This window comes from Mya arenaria, chromosome 14, assembly GCF_026914265.1.
Source record: "Mya arenaria isolate MELC-2E11 chromosome 14, ASM2691426v1".
In the NCBI taxonomy this organism is placed as follows: Eukaryota; Metazoa; Mollusca; class Bivalvia; order Myida; family Myidae; genus Mya; species Mya arenaria.
Window position 1 is genome coordinate 56813881 of NC_069135.1, and position 27014 is coordinate 56840894.

The 27014-nt window shown below is 35.6% G+C and overlaps 1 protein-coding gene across 1 annotated transcript in view; it reads right to left on the reverse strand.

Moving 5' to 3' along the window:
- Window positions 1-2561: 2561 nt before the first annotated feature.
- Window positions 2562-27014, reverse strand: part of LOC128218525 (uncharacterized) — a 35798-nt gene continuing 11345 nt past the window's right edge. The window contains 21 exon segments of the mRNA XM_052926210.1: window positions 2562-4800; window positions 5329-5533; window positions 5957-6080; window positions 7103-7161; window positions 7164-7286; window positions 8954-9034; window positions 11535-11663; window positions 12631-12792; window positions 14018-14241; window positions 14899-14979; window positions 15812-15926; window positions 17156-17234; window positions 18524-18628; window positions 19374-19563; window positions 19831-19980; window positions 20658-20802; window positions 23686-23808; window positions 24435-24593; window positions 24974-25074; window positions 26030-26096; window positions 26552-26662. Coding sequence (XP_052782170.1) covers window positions 4733-4800; window positions 5329-5533; window positions 5957-6080; window positions 7103-7161; window positions 7164-7286; window positions 8954-9034; window positions 11535-11663; window positions 12631-12792; window positions 14018-14241; window positions 14899-14979; window positions 15812-15926; window positions 17156-17234; window positions 18524-18628; window positions 19374-19563; window positions 19831-19980; window positions 20658-20802; window positions 23686-23808; window positions 24435-24593; window positions 24974-25074; window positions 26030-26096; window positions 26552-26662 — 2601 coding nt within the window. The 3' untranslated portion in view covers window positions 2562-4732.

Genomic DNA, 27014 nt, shown 5'->3' on the forward strand with positions numbered 1-27014 from the left:
ATTTCATTGAATTTTCAGCTAAACAAAAATAATAAGTAGATGGTTTCATATTTGTTAATAAGGAATAAACATTCCATAATATGCTTACCAGTTTGTGATAGTAAATAAAATTTATATTGTTGTAAACATTTAAAAAATGCCTCTTTAACTAAATTGATACACCAGACTAAGATTTCTTGAAACATCATCCATTATAAACAGGATTAAGCTAAGCTCACTATTTTTGTCTTTAAATGATGAACTTATTTTCATTTGGTAATTTAAGTTTAATAAGATTTTTTAATAATTTTATCACTTCTATATGCTTGTACATATTGCTTGCGAGAAATCAACATATCTGATATTGTTCTTATTGTATTTGGTATGGTATATTTATACACCTGTGATGAAAATTTGCTGATATTAAAGCTGCACTCTCACAGATTGAAAGTTTTGATTTTTTTTAAAGTTTTAGTCTCAGAATCAGTTGATTTTGGTACCAATGACTTCAATTCAGTCATATAATATAACTCACAATAGAAAAAATCTCAATTGTTTGGAAAACTGCCGAAAAATTCATTTTTTAAAGCGTTAGTAGCACTTTCCATGACAAAAAACAACAACAAAAAAACAGTCAATCTGTGAGAGTGCAGCTTTAAAGACAAGTAGATTTTACTTGCTCAGAATTCTATTGTTGTTGATATACATGTTACTGGTTGCATTTTAACAAAATCAATTGTTTATATGTTACTGGTTGAGTTACTGGGTGTAAGAAGCAGCTTTTGTTGTAAGTTTTACTGTTAACTGTTTTCAAAATGTCATGTTAAAATTGAATGATTGATTGTTTTGGTAACCAAATTACCTATCAACAGTTTACATATATATTAAATGTATGTTCTACCAACCTGAAACTATAAAAGAATGTAGGGTTTTAGCTAGTGGGTAATAGAAGGGTGATGCACCCAATCCTTTTTTGAAAGCCCCCTTCTGCACCAATGGTGCAACTTTTTTCTTAGTCAAATTAAAAGTTAATTATAAGTGTTTTTGTCTAAAAAAAATCTAATAAAAGTATGTATATTTAATAAAATCAAAGTATTTTAGATAAAAAAAATTTAATTATCATATCATATATTCAGTGAAATACTTAACTTGGGAAAATAGCAAAATGTAACATGTTCATGAATACTGGCCCAGAATGTGCAGCCGCATGCCTTCAAAGAATGAAATGCTTAAGATAATCAAATATTTCTTTTCATTAAATTTTGAAATATGACTTTGAATTCAAACATACTTTACATTTTTGATTGTTGAAACCTAATTTAATTTTTTTTTTTTTTTTATGAAATTCATAATGCTTTAATTATTCACTGCCCGATACAATGTGCCCTTTATCCCTCAGCACCCTGTCCCTTTTCTGTAGCACCCTGCCCTTTTTAGAACCTGACTAAAACCTTAGTATGCTTTCACATCATGAAGTTACATATGTTTTGGTGAATGATAACAATAATTAAGTTGTATGAAGAGTTTTTAGTATGTAATGTAACTGTAGCATAGCAAATGTATATTGGAACTTTCATAAAACATGGTGATTTTGTGATTTATTCGTAATGAATTTTGATAGCTTTTGTTCTCATAGTATATAGGAAAAAACTTTGTTTTTAGTATGTAATGTAACTATAGCATAGCAATAGTTTTTTGAAGTTTCAGAGAACTTTGTGATTATTCTTTTTTAAACCATAATGAATTTTGATAGCTTTCATACTAGTATTATATAGGATTTTTTTTTGCCAGAAATGCTCGACAATCATGTCCGATATGTAAATGAGTGTTGTAATATATATATATTTCAGATACTCTAGATAATTTATATATATATATATATATATATATATATATATATATATATACAATGGTTTTATTGTTATTATTTACGATTCTTCATTTACATTTATCTTTCCATTCCAGATTAAAATGTGATATGCAATTATAAAAATGTGATATGCAATTAAAAATTACACTTTTTTTCTGAATAAAATATAAACTTTTGCTAATGACTTCCTCATTTACGTGGATCCTCCAGCTTACTTATAACAAAAGCTGTCACTGGCAAGTAACAAATGCCCCCAGATTGGGCCTTGTCAGATGCATAACCATTTCTTCAGGATGGACATGTTGAATGACAGGTTTGATTAAATCCCTTGATTTTAAAGCTAAAGCCAAGAAATGAAATATTGCAATGAAATCAATTTGTACTGGACAACATTGATCATGTTTGACCCCACCTAATCCAAAGGGGCCCTTCAATTGTAGTGTTTTTGAAATCCCATGAATTGTTGCAATAAAAGATTGCCGAGGATGAATGTGGTCTAGTGGTAAAGATGGCCGCCCCTCACCCAAGAATCTCGATTTTGAATAATTACAGCTATAAAACTTTGCTCAATGTTTGGAGAAACTGTCTCTTTGTTTTGGTCATGCTACAGCAGTACATTCACACATGATAACCAAATTATTTGACAATATAATTCCATGCCAATGATTGTAACTGATTTGCATGCTGTTCAAGTGCAAAACATAAGACCACATATTGAAACAATATTTAATTTTCATTAACATTGAATATGTATTGGTAACATTCCATTCTTGAATAAAACAATAACAACACCGTTTTTCATCAAAAGTTCAGAATTGAACTTGTACAATATGCCTATTACATGAGGTATACAAAGTATGCAGTTTCAAAAACATAATATAACTACTATATAACGATATAGCTGATTATGTAAAATAATAAATGAATACCAATTTTATTGTAAAATCAAAAGCAGAGTAAATGTAAATTGTAAAAAAGCCCCATCTAATAACTTAACTAAGATATCTGATTATGTAAAATATTATATGTTTGCCATTTATATTTTAAACAACAACAGCATCAGTTAATGTTGTTAAAAAATGCATCATCTAATACATCTACTAACATATCTGATTATGATAAATATTAAATGTTCACCATTGACATTTTAAGAACAATAGCACCAGTAAATGTTGTAAAAAAAGCCCCATCTAATACATCTTATAAATCTGATTATGTAAAATATTACATGTTCACCATTTATATTTTAAACAACAACAGCATAGTAAATGTTGTAAAAAATGGCCCGAAATTTATAACTACAAATATATCTGGTTATGTACAATAATAATTTTTCATCATTGACATTTTAATAACAACAGCAAAGTAAAAGTTGTAAAAAACTACCAAATATTTATAAAAAAACCCAGTAAAAATAGTAATTAATAATGACAACAACAACTAAAAAAACAAACAACAACAACAACAAACATAAGGTTGCTACATAAGTCATCTTACAAAATCTGACACTCCATAACATAAGGGGTTAGGGCTATTCTATTTAAAGATATAACCCCCGTGGAGAAAGCACTTTTAAAATATACCAGCCCCCCCTCCCCACAGAAGCAAATCCACCCTTTCAGAGTCCAATTTAGCGAAAAAAGAAAACCCACTTGCCCTCCCTCCCTGTGGGTTATATGTATATAAAACTATGCATTCTTCAATGGCAAAATTGTAATGAAAGTTTACATAACACTGTGATAGTTTTCGAACAACCAATTTCTGGCAACGTCATGTTCAAATATAAAAATTGAAAATAAAATGAGATTTCTTAGAAAGTGTAACAAAATTGTACACCATATAAAATTTATATACTGTCTACCAATTTAAAAGATAATAAATAGTTGCGAAAAAATATTAACTATCTTAAAAAAGTAAAAAAGTCTTTATACAAGTTATCAAATATAGTAAAATAGCTGAGACATGTAAACATTGCTTAAAACAAAACCACATGATATAACCACATTATAAAATGTATAACAGTAGGTTTTCAATATATCAGTACAGTAAGTTTATATTAATTTTCAAAAGTTGAATAATCAAACTTTCAAGGTATAGTATATTGCATTCTATAAACAAATTTAACTTTTATGAAGTGCAAAAATATATTGCAATATATATGAAATATTGTTTAATTCAATGAACATTATTTGTGATTCCTGTATATAACCGGGCCTTTTTCTATAGTTATATATATATCTATTTTTCCCATTCTAGAGAACAAAATCCCAATAAAAATAAATAAATAACAAAATAAAATAAAAATATGAAAGTATTTTTTTCCTGTGATTGTTTCGATGTTTCAACATACTAATAAATTGTGTGATGTAGGTTTTGGAGATTATTGAATTCAGAAATCATTGTTTTTCATCACATTCAGAGATCACTATGCACTATTAACTGTCATGATTTATTGCTATATATATTAACACTCGTATGGATTGATATTTCAGCCATTTAAAGTCTTTTGAAAGGGAAACTAAAAATAACTGTAAATACCTAATTTTGCAGGAGACAGAAAAGCTTGTTTTAATTGCAAATTTCCATTTTTTTTATGTGAAGCGATTATTTTTTGTCAAAATGGCATATTTCGCGACGCAAATTTTCTCAAAATGTCGAGGGTCTTTCTCGTAAAATAGGAAGAAAAAGTCCCGATAGCACATATGCCACAGTAAGAAAGAAACCAGCAAAAATGAGTATGGCACATCAGAGAAAACAACAAGAGAATTAACATGGGCCTGGAAATCCCTCTTTAATATTTTAATGTCTTTAAGTCAGCCTCGTCTTCATGTATATGGGCATCAGCGTCTATTGACATCTAGTTCAAGAAGAGCATCGTTGTGCCTATTTTAAGAGTTCTGGGAGGCCTGTCTGACATGCCAGCTGGGCAACCTCCACTGTTGCCGGTCCATCTGATATAAACAAAATCATTATCATAAATGGTATAAACTATATACTTATCTAATTATACACAAAATTAAATCACACATGAATTTTTTTCATCCTTTACACTGAAATCCTACTAGTACCTAAAAGTCTTATGAGAAAATTACATGATGAACGACTTTAAATTCAAAATTAAGTGACAAAAAAACACCAAAAAATCGAACATAATTATATTCTCATTCATCAGAAGTTTGATAATGATGAATCTACTGTATCTGTGGTACGTAAGGAGAAATACCAAAATTTGAGTGATGATTGTGAAAAGGTTTTAACTTTTAAGGTAAGCCATCCATCATTTATACAAAAAAATGCTCCCAGTCAAGTTTCGTTTTAAAGTTCAGTTTGAAAATTAAACATAGAGATAATCTCAATGTTAATATCTAATACGCATCTACATTAATGATGGAATGCTAACCTGCTAACCTTGAATTAAAAAAAAAGCAGCTAGAATTTTTTTGCTTTTATCACTCTAAAGGTTCTGTTGCTATACTCACGCAGAGGGAAGTATGCATCATGGCCATTCTCAGCACGGGCCGCCTCAATGGCGTGTTTGAGGGCGAACAGGACGGAACAGCTCATGCAGAGTGGGGGTTCCCCGCACGCCTTTGAGCGTAGGACCCCCAGGGGGTTTGGGGCGTCCTTGAGTAAGGTGATACGGAAATCCACTGGGATGTCCTTAGACGAGGGAGGTTTGTAGTCCTGCCGAGAAATATTACGATATTATTTAGTTAATCTACGTGTGTTTGATTGTTCAGAACTTTGTCAAAGTTAACAACATGGTTAACAACTTATTTGTTAACTTTCAAAGGTGAATTATCTATAGTGCACATATATTTAAATCAAATACGTACAGATATCTTAAATCTTGTTAGGAATACGAAATATCCCAAGTGAATCAATGAAATGTTCAGAAACAGTAACTATTTGAAAGGTAACCTTTTATTTCAAATTACTATTCTTATTTTTATTATCATTATTACATTAATGAAACTGCAGACTACAAATTTTGTAAATATGAAGTTCAAATCTTTCAATCTTTTAATGTGGTAAATAGTAAGCTCTTAAGCAAAGGTGGCCACTTAGTGCAGGTTTTACTGAAGTGTAATATGTATATAGTTGTACCCATGTATTGTTTGTGAGGTATCGCCCAGTGGTCGTGTCATAAATAGACTCTTCCAGAAGCCAGTAGCCAATACCCATTACAAACGCCCCTTCCACCTGGCCCACATCTAGAAATGGGTTCAAACTGAAAAACACAAACATTTAACATACCAGGTGTTTGATACAAATACTTTGGTTGATCTAGATATACTGTGTGTAAACTGGAGAAATGACACGCGAATGATCGTTGGTCTACCAAATGTATAAGTCTTGCTAGGTTGTTTGACATGCATGTTTAGAGCTGCCATGGTTCTTAAAAGTGCACCAGTGCATAGCACTTTCACACCGGAAGCCTGTAAAAAATCCCTTCCAGATGATGTTTAATATACACCAGTGGTGAGTTGAGGACTAAATAAAATCCTGGCGTTGACATATCCTGGGTAGGAATCTGAGCCAAGGATTCTTAATAATAACTCTTCGGCAACAATATTTAACTATACACTACAGTAAAACAAAACATGGTTATCTTGATAGCATAGTGATTAAAGAACTCGATTCTCATCAAAGCATCCAGGTTAAAATGACAGCCTCTGTGCATATGAGTTTGATTGGTGTTCACAGGACCAGTAGGTTTTCTCAGGGACTTCGCTCATAACAAAAAAGACCATGCAACATCACACCAACATGAAACACTAAGAATAAGTTTCTATAAATTTTTCACAACCATAATCAATTAATACGGTATCATACTGTCAAAATCAGAGCTGAAAAATTTAGGTTGGTGAGGCCTTTTTAACATACGGTATAATAAATCAAAAGTAATAAATTTGTTGAAAAATGTGGGGTATTTCCATATCTTTCATGTGTTTTTTTGGTAATTATCTTTGTATTTCGGTGATTTAACGAATTTCCAGTATCTGCCATATTTGTAATATAATGTTTAACCAAAACAAAACATGAAGATGAGCGTCAGTATATTTTATATGAAAATAGAAGGAAAAATGTTGGGACTGAGCTTCAACCTCGAGGGACCACCGGTTCTCGAACGACCGCCTGTTTGAATATCACAGTTTTACTGTATGTGGAAGGAGATTTGTTTTTTGAATGTGGGCGGTCATTTTTTATTGTGTATCTGTACCCAGTCTACAATCAACAATCTTCACCTACCTTTCTCCACAGTCAAACAACATATCCACACGTGACACGGGGTGCTCCCCAGTGAGCACACATCCAGTTCAACCTCTATACATGTGACGCCATATGAGTTGTACTGGTAATATGCAGGAGATTGGGGGTGGAACCAGCTGTGAGCTGCTAGGTCGATACCTTCACTGTAACACTCCTGTACAATCTGTATAAAGTATATAATGTACTGGTTATATAGGTTGAAACTCTCTCAGGTAAAAACTTTAGTTGGTGGTAACATGCCCAGATAATGCCAAAGCGCTACATGGCAATGATGAAAATCCCCTGGTATAAGACCAAAATCCCCTGGAATTCTGAACAAAATCCCCTGGTGAGCTTTTCAAAAATATGGCATGTATGATAACCTATTGTGGAAAGTTACATGGCTGTACAACCTTTAGTGGGAGGTTACAGGCGGGTACAACCAATATAAGGAGGAAATATGCCTGGTCAACCTAAAAAGAAAGATAACTCGCCAGAACAAACAATAGTTGGAGGTAACCCCCTGTACAACATATATTGGGTGGTAACACGCCCAGAAAACCTAGTTTGGAAGGAAACGCAACCCTGTACATTCTATTGCAGAGTGTAATGTTCAGAGTTTTAGATAATTAAGGGAGGTAAATATTACAACAGTAACTGGTACTGAAGTAAGAAAGCAATTTGTTTTACAAAATTGTCTCTAAAGGTCAAAAAGGTAAAGGGTTTAACTGAAAACAAAGAGAAAATGTTGACAAGATGGCCAAGACCTCTCACCTGATTGGACAAAGGGTTAAAAATTTATAGATCAGACAACATACTAGACGCCGCCCGCCCAAACACCTGCCCGCCTACACCAGCTGCAGGTGAAACTATATTATGTCCTGTTTTTTAAACATAAAAATATGTATTTGTTTAAAAAGTTATAAAGGGCCATAACTCTTACAATCTTTAAGTTGGAGTTTTTATCTTGTCACAAAAGAGCACATTGTTACTGTGAATAAGTCCATGTTGTTTGAGGTTGATATCTTCAATGATTGTAAATCAATAAAGTAATTTTATAAAAAGATTTTAACGAAAATGAAAATAACAAAAAAAAATGTTTGATAAAATGGTCACATATTTGTGTGAAAATATTTTGAAATCAGGCCAATGGTTTTTGGAGAGAAGATTTTCAAATGTTTCCATAAGGAGTTAAAGTGAAAATTAGCCCTGCCCCTGGCAGCCATGTTTTTTACAAATGATAATGGTGTGAAGGAGTTTGATATAAGATCACCTATTGAACATTTTTGTAAAATTATTTTGAAATTGGGTCAATGATTTCTTATGAGAAGATTTTTATAGTTTTCTACAAAGACTTAAAATGAAAGTTAGCCCTGCCCCCTGGTGGCCATGTTTTTTTTTACGAATGATAATGGGGTGAAGGAATTTGATACAGGGTCACCTTCGAAGCATTCTTTGAAATTATTTTGAAAAAGAGCCAATAGTTTCCAAAGAGAAGATTTTCAAATAAGACAAATAGTGAAAAGTAGTCCTGCCCTCTGGTGGCCATGTTTTTATACCAATCAACATGGGGTGAAGGAATTTGATGCAGGATCACCTAAGGAACATTTCTGTGAAATATTTTGGAAATTGGGCCAGCAGTTTCTGAGAAGATTTTTCTTTTGGTTGCCATGGCAACCAGAGTCCTGCATGAAAGCACTTTTATTGAAGGACCAAGGAACATTCCTGTGTTGATTGGTTTAAATTTTCCCTGAGGAAAATAATGACGACAGACGAGAACAGACAATCACCCTACCACAATAGCTCACGCTGAGCACTTTGTTCTCAGGTGAGGTTAAAAGATGACAGTACCTTCAGCCATGTTGGGTCTTTCAGTTTTGCCTTTACTGGTTCAATCCTGTCATTGATAATCTTGCACGCATTAATGACCGACTGAAATAAAATCATCAGATATAACATATATTTATGCAATAAATGATGATACTACATTCCATCAGAAATTACATTCATATTGATAACTGTTTTACATATTTAATATTTGTTTCTGAAAAAATCTTGTTTTCCTATGTTAAAAAATGTAAAATTCCTTAAACTGTTTATTTTGTAAAGTAAAAAACATACATAGAGTTTTAATAGCGGCTATATACATGTGGCCATTCCTTGGTCACCATCAGATAAGCAGATCGAAACAATAATGAAACTTGGGGGGATCGAACCTATGACCCTTCGATCAAGAGCGAGATAAGCTAACCATAAGACCATCGCCACTGATACCGTTTACAATTTGAATTCATTGTTTTTCAGTAATAACCATTTACAGTGCGTGTGTACCACGTGATAAATTATGTCAAAAATGCTACGTCAGAAGGCAACATTTAGCTTGAGGACTTAAAACAAATACTTCTTTTTCTTTTCCAGTTTTAAATGAAACAAAGAGCAGTCTATGCCGCTTAAACATTCCGCTTCATTTTATTACCAGAGTTTGATGAGTCAGAGTCAGAGAAAGCTGTTTCCAAAATTATATTTTGGCAGTACTCCATCAGGCCTCGGTTTTATGAAAAAAATTGAGGTGTTTTAATAAACTAAACTCACAATCAAACTCTAGTCAAAGACCGAAAGCAAGGCTCTGTAAGCAGCATGGACTGTGCCATGTTTAAATTAATATGGTGAATAAATAGCAAAGTTACCTTTGGGAGACATATTTGTTTAGAAGTGCTCCCACAAATTTGCTGTGGCGGAAAATTCTAGGCGGCATGCTTCTGACTTGTGTTGCCATTCATATGATGGTCTTAACTATGGATAAACCTAGCAAGATCAATCATTCTAGTAATTTATTTAAGGTTGTATCTCCCTTGACCATGGAGTTGAACCTGGGTTGGGAGGATGGATCGGGCAGGTTATTGGCGGAATATATCCATTAAATGCTGTTGGTTACAATTGCAAAAATTGGAATGTAATTAAGGGGCAGGGTTAAGCCCGAATAGTTTAACACTAGGTTTCTCCCATGTATCCCCCAATTTTTGGCTATTAGGAATTTGCGAAATTTGAAGCTTGCGGAAATTGTGAAGGATATGGATAAAGGATATAATTATGCAAAACATTATCGTAACCACAGCATTAGGCATTAGTTTTTATTTGGTTAACACATGTCGTTAGCGTGCCGCTTTGGTTTTTCCCTCCTATTCTCTGACTATGGCATAACCTAGCAGAGTAACATTGTGATCAAATATCTCCACATTATAGTTTCTATGATTTTTTTCCTTTGTATCGATTTACTATTGTTATGTGCAATGCAAACGTTTGTAATAGAATGTGCCATGCCAGTATTATGAACATTCCAGTATTTTTGTATAATGTCTATAAAATATATATTTCAAGTCAATTAATTATTTTATGGAAAATGTGAGTAAATATATGTCTAGTTAATTTGTGTTATTTCTCATGTCGTAAAATAATGTGCTATTTGACATAGCATTTATGATGTAATTTATCACGTAGTATACACACACTGATTTATATACCTGGGCCTGGGATCATAAAACATCTTAAGTCATTTTCCTAATTAAGTATCTCACTTGTGATATAATATAATAACTCAATATTATCTAAAATGCTTTATTTATTTAACATGTTAAAGTCACAGGTACATTTCTTTCAATCTGACCAAAAATATCTTAGGAAAGCAACTTAAGATAAGTATTGACTTAAGATGTTTGATGAATAACAGCCCTGACGTACAAACTTGCTGGTGATGCTGTATCCATAGAAGCAGCTGCCTGCAGATGGCAGTGTTATGGTTGGTCTTATTTTGATCATGTATACCCTTAACACTTATAACTAACTCTTATGCACAGTCATGTATCATACCTGACAGACAAGCTCACTTGTGATGCTGGACCCAGTAAAACAACTACCTGCGGAGATCAGCGTGTTGGTTGGCTTAACTCTGATCATGACCACACTAATACCCAAATAAAACACTTGCACCCAACTCTTATGCACAGTCAAACACATGCCATATCCCCCCGATTTGGTTTGATTTTTTATTTTAAACTGGTAAGCATCCATAATATTATGAGTGTGAAATTCCATGAGGCACCATGATGACTAAGTCTTAAAAATATTGAAATAAGTGTGTGTTTCTGTATTTATTCTTATATCATAAATGTAGACATATTGCGCTAAATTTTCACTGCGTAAAAATCCCCTTGTGTAATTTCAAAATCCCCTGGAATTCAGAACAAAATCCCCTGGGAAGCCTCTCAAAAATATGGCATGAATGTATCATACCTGACAGACAAGCTTGCTGGTAATGCTACAATCAGTAAAACAACTGCCTGCAGAGGTCAGCGTGTTGGTTAGTTTAACTTTGATCAACTTCCATGCTAAAACCCAACTTAAACCCAACTTTTCCTCGCAGTCATGTACATACCTGGCAAACAAGCTCACTTGTGACGCTGGACCCAGTAAAACAACTACCTGCGGAGGTCAGCGTGTTGGTTGGCTTAACTTTGATCATGTCCACACTTATACCCAACTCAAATGCACACACTTGGGCAGCCTACAAGGATAAAACAAGTCTGTTAGAATGCTTTTAGGCATAAAACATTTTTTTTAACATAAATATTAAAGACTCTGAGCTTTTGTCAGCAGTCTTAAATCACAAGTTTCCAGCCAATGAGGCAATCTGTGAGAGTGCAGCTTTGAGATCAGGCGATACCAAATGATTTTATGTTTAGCTTCATGTTCAAACATTAAAGATTATGTTCCAGGCAGGAAAAAATTCAACAAAGCAAATTATACTTAATTCCACTTCTTTTGGATATAATTACATGTACATCTGCTTGTAAAACTTGTAAGACAGCAGACTCTTGTATTTTATGTTTATCCTAACTGATAACTAGCATATCTAATGACTGTCGAAACTAATGACTATCATATCTAATTGCTTTCATAACTAATGACAATCATAACAAATGACAATCATAACTAATGACAATCATAACAAATGACAATCATAACTAATGACAATCATAACTAATGACAATCATAACAAATGACAATTGTATCTAATGACTATTGTAACCAATGACTATCACAATTAATGGCTAAAGTATCTAATGCAAATAGTATCTAATGACTATAGTAACTATTGAACAATAACTAACCTAATTATCATATCTTCATAATTGTTCAGTAAGCTCTTAAACAAAAACCTGCAAAATTCTGAGCTTTCACAGAAGTGAAGAATATCCCTAAACGTGACCTAGTTATGGAAATGGTGACATGTGACACAAGATTTTTTAAATTACTTTTTATGACTTCAAGCGCCATAATTCAAGCAGGTGCACAGAAGCCCATGCTGACCAACATAACAATGAAGTTCCATGAGTATGCATAAGTTTGCAGCTACATGGGAAAAGATTTTTCAGGGAGGCGATGTGACCTTATGCCACATGACATGACATCAAAATGCTATACAGCCCCAAGTTATTTATATCTGGGGTTAAAACAAAGAAACCACTAACCTTGGTATTAATCCCCTGACCAACTTCTATACCTCCGTGAGAGAGGGCCACAGTTCCATCTTGGGAGTAAATGGCGATGTTCACCCCGTAGTTCTGGGTGTTCCATGGTACGCCATATTTCAGCGGCACAACTGATAAGCCCTTTTTCTTCCAACGATTCTCCTGTTTGGTATGTTTGTATTTAAATTGCATGGTAATTTATCATGATTTAGCAAGAGGTACCTATGTCCTTATCGACTACTAGTACATAAGGGCAATAACTCTTGATCCACATATATCTAGAGTAAGACAGGTTATACACAAATATATACAAATAATGATTTACATGTATAATAGTAGCAGTTAATATTGAAAATAATATTTATACTGAAGATAATTGACTGTTTTAATGTAAGATCATAATATATTTCCCTCAGTGAGCACCAAAATTTATATTTCACGAGTGGTGCAGCTTCTGGTGATCACAGGGTGAAATAAATTGCAATCTTACACTGAAATAAACAAACAAAATATTTTTATTATTTGCATAACAAGGCTATTAAATGACATTTAATTGCATTTTTTTCAGAAAGCATGCCAAATTCTATGTGAACATAATGCCATTTCTGAAATGATGTTAAATTAATATCCCAGCCCTAGACGCGCTGATGTATGATTTGGACGTGAGAGCAGGCTATAATTTCACAAAGTGAAAAATATCAAATTGATATTTACACTGCTTGACACAGTAAAATATCAATTTTATTTTACTGATAAATCTCTAAAAACCACCAGAAAGCATAATTATATATAATAATTATAGATGTCTGATTAAAATGATCTAGACTGCACTCCATAGTTATATCACTAGGGTATTGTTTTTAGAACCATATTTTTTTAAGTGTTTTCCTTTGAGGCATTTTACCACAAGATATCTACATCTTGCCTTAAATGCCAATAGATGGCAAATAGTTACATGTACAAAAGGATATCTTTCTTCATAGAGCAAAGTCCGCCCGGTTAGCTCAATCGGTAGAGCTTTGGACTCTGAATTGGACAACCAGGGTTCAATTCCCTGGCAGACCAGGTCACTACTGTTGTGATTGGTTATGAAATCCTTTCTTTGACCATTCGCACTGTACCACTGCCCCTGGCATGTACAGAAGTTGTCAGTTCATTGCAGAGGTGAAGGCACCTGATTGTCTGCCAAAGTTATGTGTGCAGTGGTTGAACTATCACTCAGGGACCCTTCAATGTGCTCACGCCGGGACCCGAAGTATAAACTACTAACACCACCCAAAGGACTTAAAAAAAAAAATCAACATGACAGAAAGGTCTTCTTTGTTTGTCTTTTGCTTGAAAAACCGACAAAACATAAAATGAAATCTTATATATCAATTATCATAACCTTGTTGAACTTTTCCACCAATTTCATTCTGCCCGACACGTCTGCCATCTTTTCAAGCTGCTGGAAAAGGCAGATAATACTGCAGTATGTCAAAGTCATCCCCCCTGGAGTCACCTGACCTTGCTTGTACAGGTTCAGCTGCTTTACTTCAGCTGGCACCTTGCCAAGTGTTTTGGACACATGCTGCATTATGGTTTCCATGACGAATATCCCCGGGGTTGAGGCTGAAACATATATCATTTGAGTTGAACCAGGGGCCATATTCCAATTGCATATATTTTCTTCGAAAAAAAGACAAGGTGAAATGCCTTAAAGGGGCTTAACACCAGATGGTCCCAAAATTGGCAAATACAGTTTAACCTCAAAACAAGCCTAGAATTGTCAATTTGAGCTAGTAGGAGGCCAATAATTCATCATTTTACATGATTAAAATAATAAACGCAACAATCATATTAATGTCTCATCTGTGTTTGCCCATTTAAAAATAGCGCATAACAATTTCCCAGTTTAAATGATATTTATGATTACAGATAAATATACTGATGCTATTTTTAAACTTCTGGGATTTACATGGTAGACAAAAGTAAATTTCAATTTGGAAAAATTTGCAAAAACTTCAAGTGTTGTAAGTGATGAGATACATCAGTAAGTAAGATTCATTGCATTGTACACAAGGATGTGAATTTCATGTTTGACAATTTTCTTTTTTTCTTGCAATTGTATCATCTGGTGTCAAGCCCCTTTAAGCCATTAAAGAGATTCCCTTGCCAATTGTTTATAATTAAAAAAAAAAAAATTGATTTAGGCTGCTGGCTCTGAACATGAATGCAAAAAATATCGACATTTTACAAAATACAACATAAAATTGTGTTATTTTTTACCCGGTGCTCGGCAGTATGTGTGTGACGGAGTGTTGGTCTGAACGGCCACGGGGACCATATGCCAGTTCGGGCAGTAGTACGCTGAAACATACAACCATTCCATGAAAAAACATATACAAATAAGAACAGGCAATTCTAGTAGTTGGCTGGGGTAAACAATTCAAGGATTCAGTTAACAATAGCAGTTAGCATACACTACCGCCTCTGTGGCCTAGTGGTTAAGGCATTTGCCTACAGAGTTGGAGTTGAAGTAAAGATTTGATCCTCACTTGTGGCTTATTCTGAAATGGCCAAATGCTGACCCAGCTGCGTGTTAAAAAATGGGTACCAATTGCCTTCTGCCAGGAACCAGGCATATAGGATAGGAATTGGGAGTCAAAATTTTCATCAATCAAAGTGTTTAAAAGGCCAGCAGATTCGCCCTTAATCGAGAGGGTTTACATTATGATAACAAATACCTTACTCTACTTAAATCTTTACTTAACTGTCAATATGTCAACTATGAAGGACAGGTATTCATAAAACATCTTAAATTGCTTCCTAACTTAAGTAATTTCCTTGAGATTAGAACTGACTTCAAACTTGGAAATGTTGAGTCTGAAGGTTCTAGTTTGGTTGGCATCAAACAGACAGACAGACAGGCAGGGGCAGGTTTCGGGCCGGCAGGCGGGCGGGGCGGGTGGGCGTTCCTTCGGGCGGGCTAGATTTGCGTGCAGGCAGGTAGGAAAACCTCATCATCAGCACAAAATTGCAAAGTGAAAATGCTTTAACTATCCTATATGCCTGGTTCCTGGCAGGATGGCAATTGGTACCCATTATGTAACATAATGTACAATGATAAACAAGCACGTTTTGCAAAGTTGATATGAAAAATTTACAAGTGTTATTGACTAATTGATGCAATTTTATTTACCATTATCTCCCATCTCCATGATATCGTGGACTGTGCAGTCATTCACTGCAAACCCACAATCACAGTAGTATGTAACCTTTATCCCCAGAAGTTTCCCGTCATTGTCAAACCCAACCTGAAATAGTATAATGAATAATCACTAGCAGAGTGGTGGTGGGGGGGGGGGGGGTAAGGGCCATGCACCATAACAAATATTAAAGGTCTTGGCCTTGTGGTTTGAGACAGGAAGTTTTTCTTACATAAATCTAAACAAGACTTGTGTCCCCCTAAGCTCTAGGCCCAATAGATTTTGTCAAGAAGTTTTTCAAAGATTTCCCTATATAAGAATGTAAAAAACTTATGAGCTCCGGAGTGGAGCCAAAAATATTTTTAAAGCTTTTCCTTTCAGTTGCCATGGCAACCAGGGTTTTGCATGGAATTCATTGTTTGAACAATTTTGAAAGAGCACCTTCCAAGACACATCAGAGTGAAGTTTCATCTAAATTTGCCAGTTGGATTGAAGTAACTGGGACAGAAGCCGGCCGGAAGCAGGACGGTGGGCATTGGGAAAAGCTACAAATTTGCAGAAATTATACAAGAAATTACATATTGAGGATGATTGTTTGTTTCAATGTAAGATCACGATATACTTCACCAAGTTGTGTAGTGGAATATTTGATATTTCACTCTTTAAACTAATTTTGAACTTGCTGATGATCTTTATAAATCACCAGAAAGCATAAATAAAATGCACCAGTTAAAATAAGCCAAAACAGTTTTGGTTAGGTCCTTTAAACATTCCATACCAGCCTTGGTGCCCAATTTATTTTGGGTTCTGTTGGAGGAAGTGCATGTGCTAAGTTGAGCCTCTCAAACTATTCCCCTCTTGAACGTGAAATCCTGCATCTTAAGGTATGGGCCTTATTTAATACATGTTTATTTTCTCTTGCATTATGAGTACCACTAATTTCTCACCAGAGCAACCCAGGTTCAACTGCCAACTTGGGCGGATGTGAGTTTGGTTAGTGGTCAGCAAGCTGGAGAAGACAGTTTTCTCCGGGTACTTCGGTTTCCCCCACAACACAAGACCATGCACACTCTTGTGCAACTGCGTTCCAAAAGGAGTGACTTACTATAAGTTTTCATAACTTTCTTCACAATCTTTTTAAAATATATAATTTAAAAACAAGCGACCAATAATCCTTTACCATTTCTGAGGGTACGATTCCTGAGGGATAATCAGTACTATCAAAGATGAAGCTCCGAGTGGGGATCAAACATCAGACCCCCTGATCAAGAGTCTGATATGCTTAACCACTCAGCCATTTAAATCAACATGGATTATAAATATTATGTGAAACACACCTTGTACTGTGCGAGGTAAGGGAATCTCTTGCCGACATTCTCCATGTTGGTGTGGAAGTTCATTGCGAATCGTACAGGCCTGGAAGAGCAGTATTGAAATTATACAATATAAATGAAACGACTTAATACATATGTGCCTGTTTTTCCCACATAAGAGAAGATAGCAAAAATGTGCGGAAAATGATGTAACCATTTGCCTCCAACAGTCTCTAAACTTCAATATGTCAATATCAGATCAAGTCACAATACATAGGACTTATTTAAGAGCTTATTAAGAACTTTTGCTACAGCACAAGCAGAAGAAATTGAAAAACTGTAGAATATCTCTAAGCCTTATAGGTGGCTCCCAGTGTCAGAACTTCCATCTCAGTATCACATCAAGTCACAATACATCTAGGGCTTATATTACTTGCTTGTTGACGACCTTTGCAACCACACAGCAAGCAGATGAGTTTAAAAATTGTGAACAATCTTAGATCCGTATGTGTCAACCAGCTTCTGAACATTCATGTGTTTACGTCAGATCAAATCACAATACATAGGGCTTATTTAAGAACTTATTAAGAACTTTTGCAGCTACAGCACAAGCAGAAGAGATTGTAAAACTGAGAAAATCTCTCAGCCTAAGGCGGCTCCCAGTGTCAGAACTTCCATGTCTCAATGTCAGATCAAGTCACAATACATCTAGGGCTTTTATTACTTACTTGTTGACGACCTTTGCAGGCATAAGGCAAGCAGAAGAGGTTAAAATTGCAAACCATCTTAGGTCCATATGTGTCAACCAGCTTCTGAACATTCATGTATTTACATCAGATCAAATCACAATACATAGGGCTTATTTAAAGGCTTATTAAGGACTTTTGCAGCCACAGCGAGAGCAGAAGAGATTGTAAAACAGTAGAATATCTCTTAGCCTAAGGCGGCTTCCAGTGTCAGATCAAGTCACAATACATCTAGGGCTTATATTGCACACTGGTTCAGGACTTTTGCAGCCGTAAGGCAAGCAGAAGAGTAAAAAAACCCAGGAAATCTTAGATCTGTATTCCTCATCAAGGTTCTGCACTTTTGTGTGTTAATATCAGATCAAATCACAATACATAGCTAGGGTTTATCTAACTCATATCCTGAGGAAATTGCAGCCACAGCACAAGCAGAAGACATTGCAAAATTACAGGAAATCTTGGACCATATGTTTCAGCCCTTCCCTGAACCTCAGTGTGTCAAGTCACATTACATAGGGCTAATTTCTCACCGGTGAGGACTTTTGCAGCTACAGCGCAATCTTAGATCCATATGTGTCACTAAGTCTCAAAACTTCCATGTGTTAATATCAAATCAAAAACCATTACATAGGGCTAATCCACTCACTTGTTCAGGACTTTTGCAGCTACAGCGCAAGCAGAAGAGATGGCAAAATTGCGTGAAATCTTTGATCCATATGCGCCACCAAGTCTCCGAACTTCAACGTCAATGCTGGAATAAAAGGCGAACATAGGACATTCCTACAGTATACAAGTTAAAGAAATTTTAGTCTTCAAGAATGCAAGATTGATAACAGCATGCTTTCTTACAATGCCTGTCAGACCTATTTTATAAATACAATAATTATCTAGGACCGACAGCAATAGACTTCTGAGTATAGTCAATCCATTGTGAAGCTGTGTACACCGTCAACTCATCCTGCTGTGAAACACAGATGTTGACACTAAAAATTAACGATCCACTGAAGTCAGCGAAAGGCACCTTAAGCTCCTGTGCAACAAGACTTCAGTGGTCGAATTAACACACCCCGCAAGCCCTGCACTGGCAAAATGTCTTCGGGGCTTGCTTAAGTTCTGAATTTTATATAGCAGGGCTTGTTAAAAAGTTTGATGCCCAGCAATAGTAATAGTATAAGAATTAGGGCTTTGTACATCCAAATGTCTAATTTTGATGACTGTGACTGCAGAGCAAAGTTGATCCACTATATGGCGGTGTACATCCTCATTCCAACCTCCGGGGATCGCAGGTGCGAATCTGGGTCTCTAGACACCATATTTTAATTAAACTTTGAATAATTAGGTATACACTGAACCTAGCATGAAAGCCCCCCAAAAACCTGTGCAACAAACTCTAATGTGTTTACTTTTAAATCATCAAAATGGGGACACCGAAGCTGATTTGGGTCTCTAAATACTTTATTTCATTTATAAGTTTAATAATCTAGGACCCAACATACCTAGCACAAGGAACACCAAGCACTTGTGCAACAGACTTCTGAGCGTAGTCAATCCACTGTGAGGCTGCGTACACTTTCAAACCATCCTCTTGTGGCACACAGATGCTGATCTGGGTCTCCATCGGAAAGTGGTACTGCGTTCCGCAGGAAATCTCGCCCGTGATAACATGTGGCGCCTTTGATATGGCTTCTGTATTCAAAACATATATAACAATGAAAAATTGTGCTTTAAGAGTAGTAATATATTTTCTTTCTGGAGTACAGTAGCAAACAACACGCTTTTAAAGATATTTCTGGTCCTTCAGAATCCTTAAATATTACTTATTAATCATAAATCAGAATTGAGGCTCACAGCAAGCTGGCTCAACACAAAATTGTTGCTAAGATTAAATTTACAAACAAGCCCCTTTAAGACCATAATGCTTACAGTCAAAGGAGAAAAGCCTATCATACATACTTTCAGCGTCCCCGACCACAATATCATCCGCTTGGCGAGGGAATATCATGTCGGCCTTGACAGCTTCCTTAATGGTGAGAATGGGAGGTTTAACATCCTCGTAAGTGACGCTGACTGCCTTCGCTGCCGTGAATGCTGTCTCCTCATTGTCTGAAATCATATGCTCTAGATAAATCCTTAGGTGTTTGGACGGAGATTTTTCAGTACTCTTAAATAACGCTAGCAATCTTGGGAGCTGTGAATGCCGTCTCATCATTGTCTGAAATAATATGTTGCAGATACATCATTTATTGTTAGGACAGGAGGTTTGGCGTCCTTGTATTTGACGATAACAGCCTTCGCTGGCCTGAAAACTGTCTCATCATTGTCTGAAATAATATGTTACAGATAAATCATTTATTTTTAGGACAGGGGGTTTGATGTCCTTGTAACTGACACTGACTGCCTTGGCTGCTGTGAACCACTGTCTCCTTATTGCATGAAAAAATATGCTACAGTTAAAATTACTCAAAAGTTTTATTTATACTTATATCATGCAAATATGTGGAAATCTCAATATAAAAGAATATTAAGATAATCTTAAAAAAATCTTATGCAGCAAATTAATCACAAGTTCGTTAACCGGAATAGGATATTGAGACAAAATGAGAGTAACAAGAAGTAAAATCTGAGCACAAGTTGATTCTGCATGGTGGATTTCATCCTGCCTGTCCATTGCTTAAAGCCTCCCATATCCCTCTTACCCCCTAATAACAGCCAGGAAATTTTCTGTCAAACTCTGACTGGGGTACATAAAATTTTAATCATAACTTCTTCGGTCAACTCACCAGCCACGACAATGGCAACAGCCTGTCCGGCGTACATGACTTTCTCGCTACATAAAACCTCCTCCGGTCCATACGGCGGAGGCATTGCATTGTTCATTCCAGGGATATCCTTTGCCAGTAAAACACTCGCTACGCCCTTCATTGCCTGCAACACAGATAAAAAAACACAATCAGATTTTGGTGATCTCCATCTCCACAGCAATGCATTGTTTTTTCCTGCGATATTCTTGGCCAGTAATATAGGCCAAAAAACTTCATTTTCTAGAATGGTGGGGGGGGGGGCTCATTCTTGAGTCGATTTCCTCGTTGGAAATCAGTACTGACTAGCAAGTCCAAGTCCAAGTCAAGTCAATATTTGTTTATTGTTGAATACCATGTAACATATAAAACTAAAGCTACATTATGTATAGCTTTTTCTTTTAACCCTCTGATGGGGATCCAACCTACCACCTTTTGGGTGAGAGGTGGACACCATAACCACCAGATCACTCGAATCTTCTGGGAAGCATGTCACTACAAGAGCAGCCAAACATAAGTATCTGACGTGGCAATTTATTAATATAGTTGATAGCAGCATTTGATAGGTTAAAGCTAGATTTCCCAAACCCATTATGGACTAAAAAGAATGTTCTTGGATTTCTCATTACCAGTAAACAAATACAACACAATTTATGTAATATCTACAATTACAGAAGCTTTTGATATATCAATGCTGGCAATTTTGCCAAAGAAGAAAATTACAGAAGCCTTTGATATATCAATGCTAGTGATCTTGGCAAAGAAGGACTTGCGGAAGCCTTTGAGATATCAATGCTAGTGATCTTGGCAAAGAAGGACTTGCGGAAGCCTTTTAGATATCAATGCTAGTGATCTTGGCAAAGAAGAAACTTACAGCAGCCTTTGAGATATCAATGCTAGTGATCTTTGCAAAGAAGAAACTTACAGCAGCCTTTGAGATATCAATGCTAGTGATCTTTGCAAAGAAGGACTTACGGCAGCCTTTTAGATATCAATGCTAGTGATCTTTGCAAAGAAGGACTTACGGCAGCCTTTTAGATATCAATGCTAGTGATCTTGGCAAAGAAGGACTTGCGGCAGCCTTTGAGATATCAATGCTAGTGATCTTGGCAAAGAAGAAACTTACAGCAGCCTTTGAGATATCAATGCTAGTGATCTTTGCAAAGAAGAAACTTACAGCAGCCTTTTAGATATCAATGCTAGTGATCTTGGCAAAGAGGAAACTTACGGAAGCCTTTGGGATATTAAAGCTAGTGATCTTGGCAAAGAAGAAACTTACAGAAGCCTTTGAGATATCAATGCTAGTGATCTTGGCAAAGAGGAAACTTACAGCAGCCTTTGAAATATCAAGCTAGTGATCTTGGCAAAGAGGACACTTACAGTAGCCTTTGAGATATCAATGCTAGTGATCTTGGCAAAATAGAAACTTACAGCAGCCTTTGAAATATCAATGCTAGTGATCTTGGCAAAGAGGAAACTTACAGAAGCCTTTGAGATATCAATGCTAGTGATCTTGGCAAAATAGAAACTTACAGCAGCCTTTGAAATATCAATCTAGTGATCTTGGCAAAGAGGACACTTACAGTAGCCTTTGAGATATCAATGCTAGTGATCTTGGCAAAATAGAAACTTACAGCAGCCTTTGAAATATCAAGCTAGTGATCTTGGCAAAGAGGACACTTACAGAAGCCTTTGAGATATCAATGCTAGTGATCTTGGCAAAATAGAAACTTACAGCAGCCTTTGAAATATCAATGCTAGTGATCTTGGCAAAGAGGAAACTTACAGTAGCCTTTGAGATATCAATGCTAATGATCTTGGCAAAATAGAAACTTACAGCAGCCTTTGAAATATCAATGCTAGTGATCTTGGCAAAGAGGACACTTACAGTAGCCTTTGAGATATCAATGCTAATGATCTTTGCAAAATAGAAACTTACAGCAGCCTTTGAAATATCAATGCTAGTGATCTTGGCAAAGAGGAAACTTACAGTAGCCTTTGAGATATCAATGCTAATGATCTTGGCAAAATAGAAACTTACAGCAGCCTTTGAAATATCAATGCTAGTGATCTTGGCAAAGAGGACACTTACAGTAGCCTTTGAGATATCAATGCTAATGATCTTTGCAAAATAGAAACTTACAGCAGCCTTTGAAATATCAATGCTAGTGATCTTGGCAAAGAAGAAACTTACAGCAGCCTTTGAGATATCAATGCTAGTGATCTTGGCAAAGAAGAAACTTACAGCAGCCTTTGAGATATCAATGCTAGTGATCTTTGCAAAGAAGAAACTTACAGCAGCCTTTGAGATATCAATGCTAGTGATCTTGGCAAAGAAGAAACTTACAGCAGCCTTTGAGATATCAATGCTAGTGATCTTGGCAAAGAAGAAACTTACAGCAGCCTTTGAGATATCAATGCTAGTGATCTTGGCAAAGAGGAAACTTACAGCAGCCTTTGAGATATTAAAGCTAGTGATCTTGGCAAAGAAGAAACTTACAGCAGCCTTTGAGATATCAATGCTAGTGATCTTGGCAAAGAGGAAACTTACGGCAGCCTTTGATATATCAATGCTAGTGATCTTGGCAAAGAGGAAACTTACAGCAGCCTTTGAGATATCAATGCTAGTGATCTTTGCAAAGAAGAAACTTACAGCAGCCTTTGAAATATCAATGCTAGTGATCTTTGCAAAATAGAAACTTACAGCAGCCTTTGAAATATCAATGCTAGTGATCTTGGCAAAGAGGAAACTTACAGCAGCCTCTGAGATATCAATGCTAATGATCTTGGCAAAGAAGAAACTTACAGCAGCCTTTGAAATATCAATGCTAGTGATCTTGGCAAAGAGGAAATTTACAGCAGCCTTTGAAATATCAATGCTAATGATCTTGGCAAAGGAGAAACTTACAACAGCCTCTGAGATATCAATGCTAGTGATTTTGGCAAAGAAGAAACTTACAGCAGCCTTTGGGATATCAATGCTAGTGGTCTTGGCAAAGAGGAAACTTACAGCAGCCTTTGAGATATCAATGCCAGTAATCTTGGCGTTTCCAACACTGGTGACAGCGAATGCAGCATGGAGCTCTCCAGGGGAGGGGGGAATGTCGTTGAGGAACTCTGCTTCTCCTGTCACCTGAAATATGTCATTCAAATCTTTAACAGCATTGAGCTTGCCGAGGTGGGGGAAAAGTTGTTAAGGAGTTCTGCTTCTTCAGTGTTATTCAAAAATTTAACAGCATGGAGCTTGCCAAGGGAAGGAGGAATGTCAATGAAGAACTCTGCTTCTCCAGTTACCTGAAATATGTTATTCAAAAGCCGAACAGGTGCCAACATGCTGGTTTTTTTTTTAGATATTTAAGAGCAACTACCGTAAAACAGAAAAGCTAAAAATATGCCTCTATTTGTGTTAGTGAATGTTGTCTTGTGACATTGTATGTCTCTCGAATATTTAGAGTTTGTAGGCCATGATATGTTGTCTGGTGACATTGTACGTCTTTGGAACATTCAGTATTTGTTTGGCCTTGATATATTTCTGTACTTTGAATGTTGTCTTGTGACATAATAAGTTTACTTAACATTCAAAATTGTTTTTTCACAGGATGCTGTTTAAATGTTGGGCTAATTGTCATGTCCCGGTAGTTTCTATAGTTTAACTCTAAGTGCTGCAACTGAATGTCCCCTTTCTCTATATGCCCAATAAACTAACAAATAAACATACGTTTTCATACAAACATGTTTGACTCAAAATAATCCAGTTACCTGTGCTTTTCCCTCCAATTTTAGAAGGGGTTCCGTAAGGGGCCACTCCTGTTTTTTCGTGTCATAAGTCTGCTTGCCTGAAGATAGGGGGCGCTCAAGGGGCAAGGCCCCACTTCGATATATTGGGGAAGCGTCTGTCCCATATAGATCCAGAGCAAACTAAAATAGAAGATAACTGATCCATGTGTTATGTCGCTTGTGATACAAAACAAAACGTTGTTCAATGAAATTAAATACGATTTCTACTAGTTACCTGGTTTGATTATCAGTACATAAAATTACCATCAGAAAATCTTATACAAATATTCACTTAGAAGATGTTGTTATTTTACGTAAAGTTTTGTCACATGCTAGTTGAATATACTACGGGAAATGTAAATGATCACTTATTATCACAATAGACCTCATCTAAGTTTTAAAGTTGTTTGTGCAAAGGTTTAATAACCAGATTTCTATATAATTTTCAAATAAAATAACACATATAACCAGAGGTCTTTTTATTAAACATAGCACAATCAGCAAATAAAATAATGCCCTACTCTGTAGAAGAGGTTTATAGCCAGACTCAACCGGAACTGTTGACTGCCACCCAGAGGGTCTGAATCCGGTTTAACTTCCTCACTCAACTGTTTTATGGCAGCTGAAATAATTAAGCATGATGATAGTGGTAGTCATCAATCTCATAGGGAAATCTCTGACAAAATTGAGGATATATTTGTAGAAATAGATGAAGAGGCTCTGTTTGAGAAACATCACATTATGGTTACCTCCCCGTCCATTACTAAGTCAGTCCACATGAGTGCAACTTGAAGGCTCAACACAAAGTCTTTTAAAAGTTTTTAACTGGAAACAAAAGAGTGACGCAGAGCATACTGACAAAGTCAACACACAAAATAATCTTTATGTGTCTGCCATTCATCTCAGCTGGGGAGGTATTTGATTCTCAGTAAAATAATACATACATCTCACCTCCAACATAAATGATCATTGATGCAATGCCATTGGTCCAGGGCTGGTCATGTGACAACCCCATATTTTTCCGTATTGTGTCAATTAATTATAACATACCAAAATGATGTCTTCTTTATGAATCTGAGGCGGTATTCATAAACCATATCAAGTCATTTTCTAACAAAAATCATTTTCCTTTCTTAAGTATCTCTGTTAGCATAAAATGTAATTTTTAAAGATGATGTGTTCATCGGATGATAATTGCAATTGCCGAAAGGCAGTTCATTTAAGGAATGGAAATTGAGGTGTAAATATAACTTTATAGTATCTAAAGAATATCTTCCTCAATGATTTTATCAAAATTGCATATTTATATATTAAAAACACTTTTCTTATAATTTGACTATGAAAATTCTAGGAAATTGACTCAGGTTAAGAATTGACTTAAGAAGTTTTATGAATAATGGCCCTGATGAGGAAATGAAGCATTTCCTATAAATTGATCAATAAAAACCGGTTGTCAACATGATATATAATATACATTATTTGGTTAGTAGGTTTTGCTCCTACCTGATATGGTTTCCTTTGCCCCGTTTATCCCATATCAGGTCAGGTACTGACCCAATTATTTATACCAGTTTTACCTGTTAGAACAATCTGGTCCCCAAGATTTTTCCCCTTCAGATATTGCTCCGTTGCCATGGCATGAATCTAAAGTATGAGGCAGATACATGTAAATGGGGTATCATCTTGTAAAATACTGCAATATTGTTTTGTCAAATAATAAATATTACTGCAGAAATGAACATTTGAAGAAGATCCATTACCAAATAAATGCACAGTTTTGCTGAAGAACAGACTGACAATAAGACTGGTGGACTTACGGCTGAACACAGAGTTGCAGCATTTTACCAATAATATTATGTTTTTAACATAAAAGTATGTATTTCAATCAAATACATAAGAATTTCTCAAATCAATGAGTTTTCTTATCATTTTCATCTCAAATTTTAAGTGCGTTTTCAGCTATAAATACACTATCTTGTTATCATTTATTATTATATTCTATAAATGCATTATTTAGTTAGTAGTTAAAGATTTATCACTCAAAATTTATGTTTGTTATACATGTGTATGTATCACATTAAGTTGGGAAATGATCTTACAAAGTTTTTTCCGATTCCACCATACACAATAGATGGAGTGTCCGTAACAAGATAGTTGTTGGCCTTGTCACAGCAGAGTCGGATCCCAGCGGATACATAGCAATGGGAGTTCTGAAAAGACAACAATCATTTGTATTACAAGTAATGTGAGTTTTGTCTTTAAATTCAGTCTGTTATAAACCATGAACTAAAGTTTTTGCAGCCAGCTGACATACCTTTGATGCCAGCTGAAATATCGGTACCATTTCGGCAACCTTGTAACTAGTACCTGATTATAAGTATTGCTATTGGAAACTGGCAATACAAGGTTAATGATGACAGCTCCCACACCTGCATTCTCTAAGCAACCTTGAAGAACTTGACAACAGTGTTGCTATTGACAACTGGCAATACAAGGTTAATCATGACAGCTCACACACCTGCATTCTCTTGGCAACCTCATAGAACTTGACAACAGTGATGC